Source organism: Pundamilia nyererei, unplaced genomic scaffold (genome assembly GCF_000239375.1).
Source record: "Pundamilia nyererei isolate P.nyererei 1_Seehausen unplaced genomic scaffold, PunNye1.0 scaffold00007, whole genome shotgun sequence".
NCBI classification, from domain to species: domain Eukaryota; kingdom Metazoa; phylum Chordata; class Actinopteri; order Cichliformes; family Cichlidae; genus Pundamilia; species Pundamilia nyererei.
Window position 1 is genome coordinate 3192277 of NW_005187408.1, and position 16511 is coordinate 3208787.

The window sequence follows — 16511 nt, forward strand, 5'->3', positions numbered from 1 at the left end:
TTCAGTTAAAGTTATAGGAAATAGACCAGCCAGTACATGTTATGTTGTCTATTGTTTACTGGTCATTTTCTCTGTGTGTTAAGGGCTGATTAATACGTGGCCATTACACGTAATGCTACAAAAGTAACGCAGGCCAGTTATTACAATGGAAGCCGCCAGTAACACTGAATTGTTTTGCTGTGTTTCAGTGCAATAAATCTTCATGTGCACCTGAATGAACCCTGTCGTCCTTCAGTGTGTAACAATTGCAAAAAAGCAACATATTTTTTTAAAGAAAAATTCATATGGAGTCCACACAATATTTTACCTGACCATGTTTGTTCCCACTTTTTCTTTTGATAAATAAAAACTTTTAAGCTGTTTATGTTTTTTTTACACCTAAATTGAATTTCATTGGTGAAATGAACATCTTTCTACAGATGTCTACACTTATGACATCAGCAATCCTATGATGCATATGTGAAGTGAGTTAACTCAGTCAGATGACATTGTGAGTTGGTGTGCTTTTTCCTTTCTCTTCTTTTCTATCGAGAAACTTAAATGTTTACGTCACTTTATTGTAGTTGATAAAAAACAAAGCGTCTCTTGCTAAAAAGTCTAAAAAGGGAAGTCTAGGCGATGCTTAAGAAGTACTTCAAACTGATGTCATGGTAATGTTCCTGAACTTTCCTTTTGGAAGTATTTTCCAACAATGATTTGACATCAGGAAAAGTTGACGGACAGCCAGCAGCTACTTAATGTCCAAATGCTTACTTGGTGTCTTGCCAAACTGGGGAAAAAAAACAGATAAACCAGTATTTGACAGCTCAGAATGCATTTTGAGTCGATGCCTTCATATAATATTTCTCTCTGGATATTTTCATGTGGCGCACTGAATACATTATCTAATTACTCACATGTGTTACGGCAACAAAGCTGGGTGTTGTGTAGACTGCAGTCGTGAATATGAATTAGTCTCCCCTAAACAACATGCCTGCCAACAAAGACTGAAAATATTTTGTTCATGTGATACATTTGGATCTTTACATTTATTTTAAAGAGCATCTTCAATCTCTGCTTTTAAATTGAAGCTCAAAATCCACTTTTACACTTTGCCCGTTCCAACTCATGAATACCTCATTTGTTGTTCTGTCTGTTGTCATTATGTATCTACTTATTGTTGTAGGCCTCTTAATTCTGTAATGTAGTGTTTGTGTTAGGTCTGCAGCCTTCCACTGCAGAGTTATTGCATGTTGGATTTTTCTTTAATTAGTTTTTATTTTATTTTATTTTATTTTATTTCACTTTTACTTTTTATTTTAAATTCAGCTTAGTTTCGGTTAGTTTCCAGAGTGGTTTTCAGTTTACTTTTTATTAGTTTTAATGTTAGTTTTTAGTGTTTTTTAAATTATTAGCACATTTATATGATAGATATTCCAACGTAAACAGAAGACATACAAAGCCTCAATAAACATGTCCATAAAAACAATATCAGGTAGTTTGTGACAATCTTTTTTTAAATTTTTATCAGATCAACAAATACAAAACTAAGGCTATTTCTGCCATAATAATCTAGTTTTAGGTTTTAGTTTAGTTAACTATAACAACCTTGTTCTATTGTTAGCTTCCTGGATTGCAATGACAACATCAGCATTGGCTAAATAGAGTCCTCCTGCTGGATGTTTGGTGGTCTCTCCCTTTACTCTGCATTGCCAAGACACGACATCCATTGAGGGCTAACGTCTCATGTCCCGAGACGTCCCATGGGAACACAAAAGGTGACCTTCCGCGTTCCAATGTTACACGCCAGATTGTCGATGAAATCGAATAGAATGATGCTACCTCGGTAATACACGTTCCAGCCGTGTATTCCAGCCCTAACCACAACCTTATCCCTAACGTTAACCACCACCATAATCATGTTAGATAGTTTTTCCAAAGCGATTTAAATAAAATAAACACACATGTGAAGATTCATTCCAAATGCTTCCCATGTTTCCTCATTAGGGACGTGTTGGGTGGCCGACAGCGTAATATACCGACGATTTGTCACCTAGTGTAAAATGTTACGCTTTGGGAGTGGAAGTACACAATTTGAGACACAACAATAAACTTTATCAAAAAAACAATCAAACAGAACAATTGCACAGACGATGCAGTGCTATAGGATGACGGATTTTCAGAAATGGCATACCCAGCCATTAACAAACCACTTATCATTTCTAAACTGCTAAAGCAAACCTCTTTATTAAGACACAAAAACACCTTTCTCCACAGGAGGACAATAAATGCTCGTGTAACTCAACATTCAAACCCCATGCTTTTGAAATCAGCTTTGCATCAGCCCATCGGGCAAAAATCACTGATGTTTGACAAATAGTGTGTCAAGAGATCCACTGCTTGGAGCTAAAACCTTACTCCAGAGCTACTGCCACTAGCAAATGAATATTTAAGCCACACCAAAGCCCTCCTCTCCAAGCACTCAATTTAGGCATTTTCACTGAGCTTTTTCTACTACAATATAAGTTTCCACAAAGCCCTGCTCTTCAGAGGCAGAGCACGATAAAATCAATGACTCAGACTTTCTTCTTGATCACAGTCAATCTCTCCTATAAGCTACAAACACACAACGAGTTTTTGTAAGGGAGGTTTTAAATCTAATCTCATCTTCTACCTCCCACTCTTCTTTATTTCTCCTTCTGACGCGTGACCCTATAATGCTGTTTCCAGCCCTCTTACCTCGCTGTGCTCTGGTGTTTTCATTACATGTGGCGTGGTTCAGTTCATGTCAAGCAACAAAAACATTAGTCAAATGTCTCTGAAGTGGTAGGTGAAGTAATTTCCCACAGGTACAGCAACCTACACACATAATCTCCCTTTCTACAACAGAGACAGAGTGTGAAATATCTACTAAGTCAGAAGGTAAAAGCTGGCAGACTTTTGAAATACCAGGAAATACAGTGTTGCCCAGAGGGAGACAAAATTTTCAGCCGAGCTCTGCAGATTCAACCTCATCTTTTCTAATTTAAGAAAAAGGAAATTATGTCCTTGTGGCACCCAGTTATCTAGGGAAAGGACTATGATTCAAATCACACTTGAATTCTACATTTTACCAGCAGAGCCCCAAAACGGATTACGCCTGAATATTTAAGATTGTCCCGTGTATAAAACGGACAAATTGTGTGCAGCATTGTGCTGTGTGCGTATTCCACTTGAAGATAGAACCCTGCTGCTCAGCTACTTCCCATCATTTTATTCTTCACGGCTTTCCTCCTTACGAACATGGAGATTTTTTTTTTTTTGCTGCCAGCACACAAACCCAGGACCAACACCACCCCTACAAATAAACTGGAGGACAAAATGAAAAGGATTTTTAGATCTGAGGGTTCAGATGTAGCTGCTCAGCGGAGGTCCAGAGTGTATGTCTGTGTTTGTGCACAGGGATTAGGAGCAGCATACAGATTTGAGCAGTTTCGCCCAACCAAAATCCAGATTGACTCAACTCTTGGATGAAAAATATCCTCTGCACACACACACACACACACACATGCTACAAGAACAAGATTGTATGTCTACGGCCATATACGTGGACAGTGACAGCCAGCCTTAAAAATTACGTTTACACAGGAAGGATCTTGTACCTGCAGAGTACAGATTCTCCAGCGAACTCATTTATTCTCACAAAGATATCTGCAACCCCGAGCAAAGTGATGCAATGTGATTACAAAAAACCACTGCAAACCTGACTATCCTGGATCATATCTGAAAAAAAATTATATAAATGTGCTGAATGGATGAATAATCTGCTTTTTGACAAACTGAAGGATTTCCTGAAACAATCCCCCCCCCCCCAACCCCTGCAGCAGATCAGATATTTCATTATTAAGAAAGAATAAGCAATCACACTGCATGCAGGAAAGCAGATAAAGTCAGCAAGTCTCAATTTCAATCCCGGAGATATTCAGCCAAACAAGTGGCATTTAAAAAAAATGTAGTAATATCTTTAATGCACAGCAATTGAAACTTACTGAGAGTAAACTGTCATGGTACTTTAAGTTGTTTTGAGGCTGCTCGTGAGAAGGTTACAGGAACGAGCATGTGCATTTGTGTATTACGAAGAGTCATTTGTATGCATGTTAGGCACACGGGCTTATTAGAAGCCACAAGGTAAAAGCCAATTGGCATCCTTTTATAGATGGTGGCGAGAAAAGCCACTGTCAGCTCAATGAATATTCAGATAGAAGCAGAAGCCTTGAGGGGACATGGAGCAGCCCCAGTCTTTTATCAGTCTTCCTCACAGCGCAGCCACAACCTATTCACAGCAATCCAAATCTTTCTCTGTATCACTGAATCCTCCTTTAACTTCTTCCATCTTTGTCTCTTGTTCTCTTCTCCCTGTTACTTTTATCACTCATATATACCCTTCCTGTATAGTCTTGCTCTTTCTCTGCCTCCATTTTCCGTGCTGTACATTTTCCCGTGTTGGGGAATAATGAGAGCCAGCAACAGTGGGTGGCCATGTGCGTCGCATTGTATAGGAGTGCCGTGATTAATCGAGCTTGCCAATTGGAAAATGAAAATGCCAGCAAGGCCATGCCGTCAACACACTGTTAGTGTTAGTTTGAGAAAGAAACGCAGACGAACACACACGATTGACTTCCTGACTTTTCCACGTCCTTCCATTCTGCCAGAAAGACTTCAGTCGCTCACTGAAAGAAGATGGCTTCAAATGAGCTGCTGGAGCACGCCGGTGTACAGTCAATGGTCTGAGAAGGAAATAAAATTCTCTTGCGTGAACCTCAAAAATCGTAGACGAATGAGCAATCCGAGCTTTGACGAGGGTAAAAGGAGATTCGTGTTTGTCATTTTGACAGTTTTGTCAAGGTGTGTGACTCGAGGATGCAGAGCGAGAAAAATGCTTGGCAGCTCAAGCAAAAAGTGAACTGAGACAAAATAACACGGAACATCGTGCAATCGGGTTTACACCTCTATGAAACCAAATGTCACATGCACCTTTAGGACGACAAGCGGTCCAATTTAAACTGGCCTTTCTTATAGGAACAGTTTAGGACCCTGCAAGCTCACTTAATGGATCCTCTGGGCGCCATAGTAACCCTCTGCACACATAAGAAAAGGCAGGATGAGGCAGCCGAACTAAGCGGGCAAACTCAAGTTTTGTTGAACATAATACAGTCTATCTTTTGCGCTCAGCTTTGTGTAAACATTTTATTCCATTATAATCATGTTGAGTATTTGTTCCTTGGTTGAACCTTGAAAAGAAGAATACATGAAATAACCTGAAATAGGAGGAAACTCATTCAGTTGTAAACCATAAACCACTTGTCACGGTTTGCCCGTAAGCCTAACAGATGGTAATGATATACATTAAACCTCCATCACGGTCTCAGCAGTGTATGAAGTAGAGTAGCTGGTATATGGCCCAAGCTGCACTATTAGTTCATGAAATGTACCATTAACTCGTTTTATTGTCATTTTCTATAAGGGAATATTATATACTGGTGTGGCCATCTGCTTGAATCCGCAACTATTTTATTATTCTGCAATATTACGAGGATTACTGACATTCCACATTTCATAATCCCATCATGGATGCCCTCCTTCATTGTTGACATCATTCTTCCAGTAGCCAAACAAAAGCCTGCCATTACCTATTAGATTACCCAGAAGCCAAATGTGATTTAGGTCCCTTTGGAATCGGACATTTGCTCTTAGATGATAAGCTGGGAATTTAAAGTCCAAGCCGCTGCCAAACTGGATGTAAGAAAATGGGGGAGCAAAAGTGTAGATAATGAAAACAGAACGTTCATCATTCATCCCTGAGGAAGCGTCCTACTGATGAGAAGATGAAAATAAAAGTAAAATCCATCAAGCACGCAAAGCAGTCTGCTCTGTGATGCCATATGGAATCAGAGGTGCAAATCAGGAGTGATGAACAAACAAAATTCCTTCACCTTCCAACAATCAAAAGACCTTTTCAATCTGCTCTTAAGGGAATAACTCTCTTAGACGTTTTCGATGGGTTGAGGCCTTAATGTGTACAGAGATAAAACACAGAGCTCAATCTCATTCCTGCCTAATACAGCATAATGGAGAGAGTCGGGCTCTCGGCATGACAGCCATGGATCCACCACAGCGATAGGCTAATGAAACAAAGAGCCCTAGGCAAGCTGTTATACCTACAGAGGTAGGAAGAATGCAAGAAAAAAAAAAAGCCTTACAACACTCGAGCTAATTTCCAATGCAGTGGAGACCATATGCATCATGTGCACAATGTAGCAAACACAGCGTGCATACACAATAGAGCACTCTATTGTGGATTTCGCACAGGAAGGACACAGGGGTTTGAACAGGAAGGCAGCCAAGATTTTGGTACAGATTGGAGAGTTGCATGGTGTAGACAAACACATGTACAAACACACACAAACACACACACCCCACTCCAATCCCCACACCACACCACAAATAAACCCCCACACCAAGCATGGTTTACATTACTGCAGACTTCCAGCTACAACAGAGAGATGCCCTGACCCCAGAAGCATCTGTAGCTGAACAGCAGGCCTGGCTAACAAACCGCCACAGAGGATAGAAGCAGGAGGCAGGCTGAGCTGCTGATTGATCTGCAGCGTAATTGGCTAGGAGTGGCTGAAACAGCCAGAGGACGTAAATATCAGCCATCCCGCTGGACAGTGAGTTAAGTTCCACAAGAGCGATAAACTCTGACTGGTTGTCCCCTGAGTGAAGGCTTGTTGTCTGATAAGCTGGGGAACACTCTGTGCTGAGATTCCACTGCTGAGCAGGAAGGAGCAAGGTGTAATATCAGAGCAAAGCATGTGAGAGGAGTTGAGTGGGGCAGATGAACAGTCACACAAGAAAGCGGCACAGCTAAGTTCAATCACTTTTTTCCAACATATGTAGTTTTACAAGATAGCTTATATATCTAGCTGGTGAGAAAACCACTAACAAACCAGCTAGTTACCAACCATAATTCTACAAAGGGAGTAATTAAAGGGAAAAATCCAAGTTAGTATCTTATTTAAACAATATGGTGTAAATATCATAAATCGGAATGATAGAAACGGGGTTTTAATATTTGAGACTTACCTTTTAATTGCATGTAAATTTGCAATTTTCACATCACAGAAAGCGCAAGAATTGTGTGCTGTTCTCTTTCATAAACTTGGTGTGAACCATGCATAGCATGAGAGTAAATAGGAGAGAAGAAAAGAGGTAGTGTGCTAGCTGAAAACAGAGAGAGATGAGATGAGGGGAGCGAGGGCACGGCTGACCTCATCCACAGCTGCAAGAGGTGTGCCTGTAATGCTAACTCGCTCAATCCGTCTCATTTTGCTCAGCGCAGAGAGAAGGGAGTCTTTAGCTGAGCTCGGACGTACCACCTGTCGTTTGACGTATTTCACCTGATGCGAGCGCATGAGATTCCTCTTGAAATTAGATTTTTGTTTGGCAGCCACCACTCAAAAACAAAAAGTTAGAAAAGAAAATACGCAGGAGAGCCTATTCTCTTAACACAGGTTATTTTCTATTTGATAAAGCCTTTAGCCTGATAGCGTTCCTTTGGTGAAACAATATAACACATGGGGAGTGTGTTAAAAAAAAGTACACCTACATGTGTTTCCAGTAAAGAAAAGAAAGACCCATAATAATCAGAGAAACAGCAGGCAGCCCTGAACAATCAGAAAAGAAACTCCCAGAGAATGTGTCCTGCACTGTAGGCAGCGCTAATGGCAATAAGCACTGGAGCAAAACATAAGGAGGGAGATCATTTTGTTGTTGGTGGTGGCTTTGTGATTTATTAGTAATGACTACATGCAAGAATCTTATTCAGGCAAACACACTGAGGTCTTAAGGGAACACCCAAAAGTGTACCATGGGAGATTTCTCTCTCCATTTCTACCTGTTCTCTGTGCTCCACTGAATTTGAAACCCTACCACTGCTGGGCCGAGGAAAATGAAATTTAACTCCCACTACCTTAGGTGCTATACCACTTTGACAATGTTTTTATTAGATTTATGATGGCAAGTGGACCGCATCTCACATGCACACACTACAAGACTGAAATGTGTTTGAACTAAGTGTTATCAGCCAACAACTGGATACATGTTTAGTACTTGAAAAATATTTTGTAGCGTGAAAACCATCATCTTTTTGTCTTTCGGGAGAAAAGAGCTACGAGGAACAATTGCAGTAGCTAACAATAGTTTGCAGTCGGGGAAGAAAATGCTTATCAGGAGAGAACAGTCCAGACAACAATTACATTCAATACCTCGATACAGCAGAACATTGTACTGCTTCATCGTGCTAATTATTGGCACAAACTATGGAGCTACTCAAATGGATTCAGACTTACTAGAGTCACTGCATTATGACTTCCTGTGGTGGGGCTTGTCAAATAAATGTGAAGAAAGTGAACAGTGGAGAAGGAGAAATAAGAAGGTTACCCAGTGGGACCCAATAGGGGGTGTTGGTTAACTAAATTGACACATAACTGAATGGTTGAAACAGTAGATCAGTTGCTATGGTGCAGTGGATAAATACACACTTCAGGTCACTTGAGGGTTATTTTTCCCTCTCCAGTTACACAGATATTGTGATGGATGGCAAATAACTGTGTTGCAAACTACTGAAGATCACAGAAGTGCTACATAATAATACGATCCTGATAGATACTCCATGACTCCCACTTTTGTTTTTCTTTTACACTTTCATGACATATTGTGTGTTTTAGCAGACAAATGTAGAATATGCTCCAGACCTGTACTTTTCTCTACAGGCAAACTTTGGACAAACTCCCCTAAAACTGTCCTTATTAGAGCCTAAAACACCTATGTGACTTCGCTTTCCACACACAATACCATAAATTACAACTATTATGAATGATTATTTACCTCTCTTTGCCTGTCTGTTGAATGTCAGTGTCTTTAGAAAGTTCACTCTGAGAGTTTGGTGGATGCAATTAAATAAAATGTGACTCAAACATTTAAATGTCAGTTGCTGGCAAATGGCTTTGGAAAGAGATGTGTTACTGGGAAGTTACTGAACTTTCTACCCAGCCCCAGCGATGGTGTCGCTGTACTCAGCCGCTTCCAAGAGAGACAAGTCGATCTCTGTGGTTCAATTTCCAATTTTCCTGTTTGAGCCCATCTAGGTTCAATCTCATGACCCTGCCTCCTTTGTGATGGGCCCATACATCCTATTCCAGATATAATACTAAATGCCATTTGACTCATTTCAAAATAATTCTCAACCCAGTTAGAGCGCGGTTGGCTCTGAAGCACTGTGATCGCTCAGTGTCATCTTGATTACCAGGCACGGTTAAAATTTTAAATAGAAGAAAACATTAAGAAGATGTTCGATTAACATCTGAGGTTTCCTGCGGAATTTAAACGATGAGGAATATTAGATTGTGTGCGGCACATTTCAAAAAGATCGAACGAAAACCATTAAAACAGTCAACATTATAAATGTATGGTCGCTTTTCATGGAGCACCACAGTCTCCATATTTTATCACAAACCACACAGCATCTGTCTCAGTTCCAGGTCTTGGCTCTGCAAACAGCCGAGTGCAGGGAGCAAGAGGCGGGAGAACTTGCAGCTTTTATTTGCTCTGGCTTTCGCTTAAGGTGCTGAAACACCACTTAATCTACCAGTCCACAAGGGTCCAAGGTCACGGCGCCCTAGGACAACCTGAATAGCAGAATGCTGCTGAAATCCCCCAGCAGTCTTGAATGCACACATACACACAGAAACACACATACCACAGCTCCTCCACTGAGTAATTTCCCCTGCTGCACACGTTGTACTTTTATATTACACAATATTACTAGAAGGCTGCCCGTCAACCTAATGCATTAGCTCTCTCGCTGACCTCCACGGATGATGCAAATCTGTTGGCCACAACTTCACGTGTGCTTTTAAAATATAACAAGCTTATTACTGTGCTGGCTTTTATGACAGACAACTAAATTGCGCTCATTATAGTTTCTTTCATAGCACCACACAACGGGCTTTTGCACACAATGGCTCAGTATCACACTTTTACATTTCGTCACTAGTTCACAATTACATTATGGTTCTGCCATGAATACATGTATAATCAGGCACTGTAATGAAAAAGGCAGATTAACACAAAAATAAAACCATAAGTTATAACGCAGGAAGCCTCAGGCCTTATTCTTCTTTCTTAAAATAGTTTTGTTTTGGAATATTTGCTGATCACTATTTAGTCTCAATCCCCTCTGGCTAAACAGGCTTTTTTATATATTCACTTGATTACTGAGCAGTAGAATGTGATCAATTCTGAGATACACTGAGGTTTGCATGCTGTTTCAAAGTGGTATTAAGATTACATGTCAAGACTAAGTGTACAGCATTTTGGTGTTTTTGAGAAACTAGTGTGACATTTTAACAAATACGCTGGTGAAATTGCTCTCTTGCAAAGAGTTCGCTGCCAAGACTGAAGCCACTCACATGTCTTTAAGCTACTGCCAGTATGACCAATAACCTTTTAGCTTAGTGTGAAGGCTGCAAAATGGTTACTTCTTGCACTGTGGGTGCCAGTAGATAATAGCATGACTAGCAAGTCTGAACTTCATGCTTTTGCATAAACAGCAAGACATATGCATCATCAACTCTGCCTCTAATTCAAAGTGAGATTAAGAAATTTGTCTGTAACTCATTGTCACTGTTCCCTCTTCAGAAGCAGTTTCTTTTTACAGAGCCTGCGTGGAAGTCAGGGTTTCTGCATGCAGTACACACAAACACACATAGATCCTGCTCTTAATGAGTACAGTGGCATGCATTAAATGTTTAAACCTGGAGTTTCACTGGAGTTCACGCTGATCCTTTACCAACAAAATTACTTTAAGTGACTTATGTGTTATACAGACCATGTCTCAAATGGCTGCAATTGGGGAGCTGGGGAACCTAATGAGGTTTTGCATTTACGTGACAGCTAAGTAGGTGAAGTTAGCTTATCAGCCATGTTGGATGTATGAGAATGTAAGGCCAAGTAAATTAGGTCCAAGTCAGACAGGCCTCGAGACTGGACTGGGCCCATCTACCAACCACCCGTTGCAAGAAAAATACGCATGCTCCCAAACTGGTTGGCAAGTGGTTGCTGGAGGTTGATGGCAGTCAACGTGAAAGAAAAATGTGTTGCCATTAATCTCCTTGTGGTTTCTTTGGTCACATACCTACTTGACTTTGCAAATGCTTTCCATTTCCTCTTTGCATCACACTTTTTCAATTTTTAGTACTTTGAGTGTTTGTTTTTAATGCTAATTTGACCCAGTCTCACCAATCCCAAAAAGGTTTTTGGTGCAGCCCTCTCTTTTCAACTGATTGTGCTTAGTGATAGCCAGGAGCATCCAGTAACAGCTCATGTGGAATACACAGTTCTTCCTCATAACTGGTAGTTGTATCACATCCAATATGGCGGACAACTCTCGTGCAAGGTATGAGTGATGTCATGTGAGGAACCTCTATATGTGTCAGGTGTTCTAATTCAGTCAGGTGGCTCGCTTGTGAGTCACACAGGCAGCTTGCCATGGCCTGGTAAGCTTCCATTATAAATCCTGCAAAAGTGCCAAGCAATCTTGTAATTAAAAATGTGTCTGAGTGACTGTAAGTAATTGAGTCGGAAGCTACTGTACATATACCTCCAAAATATCTGTCAAATCCCAACGTAACTTTGATTTCTTTGCAAAAAACAAGTTACAGCACAGTTTGAAGAGGGGAAAAAGAATGCTGTACAAGTTCTGTGACACAATACACTGAGTATGAAGAATCTGGGTGTAACGTGTTTGACAACTAAATTGTGAGTCGAACGTTAAGTGCATCAAAGACTATTATATTTGGATCTCTAATGTCTGCTAAATCTCTTATATAAATATAAAAATTTAATACATAGCACCTTCAGACTTCAAGTACCTCAAAATCTATGATAGGACATTAGATACTGGAGATTCCAGTCATTGGTTATTCATTCACTGGCTGCTGTATTAACCGAATTAGTCATCAAGAGCTCTGAAAGGACAGTAGCAGAATGTGAAGGAGAGGCACAATTTTTTCTTTATCTGGCAGCTGCTAAAATGACTGAGGAAAGAGAGTGAGAGGAGATGATTCATGTCAGCTTTGTTGCCACATCTTTTTTTCTTTTGCTTCCATTCATGAGAGGAGGGCTGTGTAAATTAGCATGGTTAGCAGAGCAGCTGCAGATGTGAGACACTATTCACACTGCCAGATTTCAGAGTATCGAGTCGAGTGAATTCAAGACTTTTATCTTCATTAATTATGGAAATCATATGCCTCAGATATGTCCTATCAAGTCAAGAGGCAAAGCTTTTCACTGTTCTCTAAGCAAATTTTCAATAGGACTCCCAAGAGAAGCAGGAAGGAGAAACAATACTTGAATTGCACACCGTTGGGAAAAAAGAGGGGTCTTTAACTATCAGGGATGAAAAAAACATCCTTTATGTGCAACTCTTTTTCAGAGCAATTTTGAAAAATTACAGTACAGATGTTAATTGCAATTACTGCATGTGAATTCTTATTCACACCCATTAGGAAACAAAGCTATGCAGACTTAGTCAGGGTAAAAACTCAGAAAATGCTACTATTTTGACATTTTATGATCACCTTTAACATTTTGGAAACAGTGCTTATCTCATATATAATTATTAATTTTGGTCAAGAGTTGACATCTGCCTCTGTAAAGTGAATTGAAGAATATTGGTAAAGCTAATCGAACATAAATATAAAAGAATCTTTGTGTTAATGAGCGAGCTTAATGGTGTGCTCCTACTCAGATAAACCAAAGCCAACAGAACAGAATGACACGATGGGCAAGACTATGGTACTGCAGCGTGCACTGAGGTGAAGAGTAGTCAGTATGAACAGCATGAAATTGAAACCCTTCCCTGAGGTAAAAGTTGGGTTTATCCCCGGGCTGCTTTGTCAATATACAGTAGAAACCCGCAATTTCCTATGAACAGCTTTACCATTCGGATTTCCACAAAGCAATCGGAGATAAATCTGCAGCTCTCTCCTTTTTCACCCCAATAGCTTTCTTTTCAACTGCCTGCAGCTAATAGCGTGTTTTTTAGATGAAAGGTTCATGTACTGCATGTGTTCATTATTTAAACAATGACACGCTCAAATATCCGATGGTAAAAGGCCCCAGAAGGTTTGGAGACAAATTGGCATACTCTATGCATTTCCTGGCACTATGTCTTTCAAGCCTTTGACTCACTAAAAAAATAAAAAGTTGACAGTGTTATTAAACCCAGTCAAGTGTGGGTGAGTGAATATTAAATCATTCTTATGTCCTGATTCTTTGTCACCAATCCTCATGCTGCTTCAGTAATGCTATCACGACCAAAGATGAGGTAAATTAAAAAACGCCAAGGTTTGTGTTCGACACTACAGATAGGTTAGCTTCTCTCTGTGAATCAGTGTTGATGAAACCGTTCCATGTCTCTACACATATAGAGAGAAAAACAAGAGCGAGCCAACCAGTCACAAGAGTGTCCCAGCCAATGACAGCATAATGCCAATGGTAACAGTGAGCGTGTGCAGACAGACAATCAATAACACTCTATGAGGCTTCCACAAATATCAAGGCCGAGCTCCCCGGATGATGTTCGTTATTCACTTGGGAACCTGCTGTTAGAGCTATAAACTCTGAATATGCTTATAAAGGAAGTCTAAAAAAAAGCCTAAAAAGCTACAAAAACAATCATACCTGCAGTAAAGTTGTAACTTGCTGAAAATCCCACTGCTTCCAGTTCACCATCCGTAACAAATTTTATCCACAGATATCTGCCGCTACTCCTGATGTCAGGCGGGCTGTGCTGACCGCAGTACCGTCCGAGAATCGGGGAGAAGCCAAACGGTCCATCTCGTACCTCAATGTTGTCAAATTTACATTCCCAAGAGGACTCGATTGAATAATTCTCGTCAAAGTGTAGGTCGATACACTGCCTTGGGGGAGCTGCAAGACACAATGGAAATAATTACTACCTAGCACAAAGAATGGCGTAAACTATTAGTCATGCTTTCATCGATGAACATTCAGCCTCTTTCATTATCAGCGCTCAACTCAAATTCTGGCTGTTAGTCAAGTCATCTCTAAATAACGAGAGATGTTATTTCCACATTCACTTTGGTACTACATTAATGAGGCTATGTGCACTGACACACAAAAAACATGTTTTTATATTAAAAAAAGGCTTTCTAGGCTTGCCAATCAGTCCAATGTGTATCATCACTCACTGAGGATAGCCTCAGTAGTGCTTTAGTTGAGAATAAACAGCTAGATCGCGTTGGCTTTTTTTCTTCACTACTGCTGTGTTTAAAGAGATGATTTACCTTCAAGGATGTAAACACACTCTGTGTCTGGGGGGTATTTGTTTGGGTAATTGGGAGAAGTGAAGAGCCCTCCTTCTGCTTCCTTTACCCACGTTCCACACTGACCTGCAGGCTTCACTCCAGAATTGTTTTTCACTGAAATATACACACACATACATTATGTATTTGATAGTGTTAAGCATATACATATAAATTTGAACAGAGGACATTTGGACACCAAAAAGACAAGCTGGTGATGGCTATTACCTGCTGTATCCTTCTTTGTTGCCCCACACAACCCAAGTATGAGTAGACTTGCAACAACTGTAAGGAAAGAAAGATGAATTCATATTGTTTTTGTTTGTTTTTTTTTTTTGGGGGGGGGGGGGGGGTTAAATTACAGTAGTTTTTGTCTTTGTTTTGTTTGTTTTTTTTTTCATTTAGGTTGGAACAAAGGTATTAATACTGTATTTATGTACGTAATGTAACAATGTAACAACCTGGTCCCGACCTAAAGGAATAAAAAAACACACAATACTAATAATAATAATAATAATAATAATAATAATAATAATAATAATAATAATAATAGTATAGATCACGCAACCTATAGGTCACGTAAGAACATAACCTACAGGCTACTACTAAAAGTCTCTTCCAACAAAGACTACACCTATATAAAGCCCCTTTTAGCCAAAGGCTTCAAAATTATATATTTTTTTAAACGATAGGCCCACATCACAAACTGCAACAATCTCAATATGACTATTTCCTGCCATAAATAAAACTGGAGGTTAAAAAAAACTTAAGACTGTGACCTTCACTGTGAGTTTACAGGTTGCAGGATGCAGTGCATCCGTTTTTCATCTCATATTTGTTTATCCCTACTGAATCACCATTTTGTTCCTATGTTGATTTCGATCTGTTGCTCTGATATTTACAGTCCGTCTAAACTGATTAAAAGATTATCATGCCGCTTTTGCGCTTGGGTAGGACAAACATTAAGAGCTTTTCAGCAAGTGTGCTTCAGTTGGTGAATACGGATGTCTTACCGTGATGGAAGCTGTGCCCATGTAGCATGTCTGTTCCTTTCACAAACGGCTTTAGGCTCAACTAATTCCATTTAGATTAGGAATACTTGAAGAGAGAAAAAAGATAGAGATGTAAGTTTCTGAGTATTCACGCAGAGATATCGCTCATGTTATCAAACCTTTCGGTGGTGGGTTGAAAAAAAAAGCGAAATTTTACTCCTTATTAAAATCTCAGAGAGAAAAAAAATCCTTCCAGATGTGTCACAACAACTACTAATCACCAGTTTCATATAAAACCAAAAACAGTTCCAAACACTCGCCCGATTTCCATCCAAACGTTTCTAGTACCCCTTGGCGCGTTTGATGCACTGAAAGGATTAATAGTCCCTTCATCAGCCCTTCTCTAATCGCTCCACCTTTGCAATCTTCTTTTAGAAAATATCACGGGCAACCTTGTTTTGTCCGCTTTGGTCCCTTTATCAAGAGAGATGATCCTTCAAGAGCACGTAAAACCACGCAACACTCATCTCTGCGGCGTTTTCTGTACTCTTTTGCGCTGCGTAAAAATCTTCTGGAAAACAAGAGGTTGCCAAACAGATACAAAAAATAATAATAATTAATCGATTTTTTGTTTGGCTTTCATTTGTCGCCCCGTGTTTCCCCAAAAAAGCTGTCAGTGTTGTTCTCACTGAGTCCCTCTGCCTGGGTTTCTGTCAACTGCCTGAGTCCCCGCAGCCGGCAGGAGCTAATGTAAGATCTTCTTCCTCCTCCCGTTCATTCACCACCGACTACGGCCGTCCAATGCGCCACAGTCCTCACGTACTTTTGACGCACGCATCGAAAAGTTCTCCAGGACACGACTTCATCCACACACACACGACACGCGCACGTGTTTGAACAATAAAGCACGCGCTGCAGAATTCATTTTCACCAGATCCATCGCGCAACATAAAAAGGGAAAGGTAAGCAGAAAAGGCAAGGGGATTGGAAATGAAATAAACAGTCGAGGAACGCGAAGGAGCGAGGTTAAACAAACGGAAAATGCACTGTTAAGCATAAAGGAATCTCAAGTCATATTTCAATGGTCGAAAAAAAATGCACATCGCCTTCT

General features: G+C 40.1%; 1 protein-coding gene across 4 annotated transcripts in view; it reads right to left on the reverse strand.

The window, feature by feature from the left end:
• The window catches only part of neto1l (neuropilin (NRP) and tolloid (TLL)-like 1, like), a 68349-nt gene extending 52177 nt beyond the window's left edge, over window positions 1-16172 (reverse strand). For all 4 annotated transcript variants that reach the window (XM_005722545.1, XM_005722544.1, XM_005722542.1 and 1 more), the window contains exons 1-4: window positions 15422-16172; window positions 14637-14693; window positions 14391-14525; window positions 13765-14013 (exon numbers count right to left, since the gene is read on the reverse strand). In XM_005722545.1, the coding sequence (XP_005722602.1) occupies window positions 13765-14013; window positions 14391-14525; window positions 14637-14693; window positions 15422-15449 (469 nt within the window). In that variant the 5' untranslated portion in view covers window positions 15450-16172. The remainder of the gene's footprint in view (window positions 1-13764; window positions 14014-14390; window positions 14526-14636; window positions 14694-15421) is intronic.
• Between the last annotated feature and the right edge of the window lie 339 nt (window positions 16173-16511).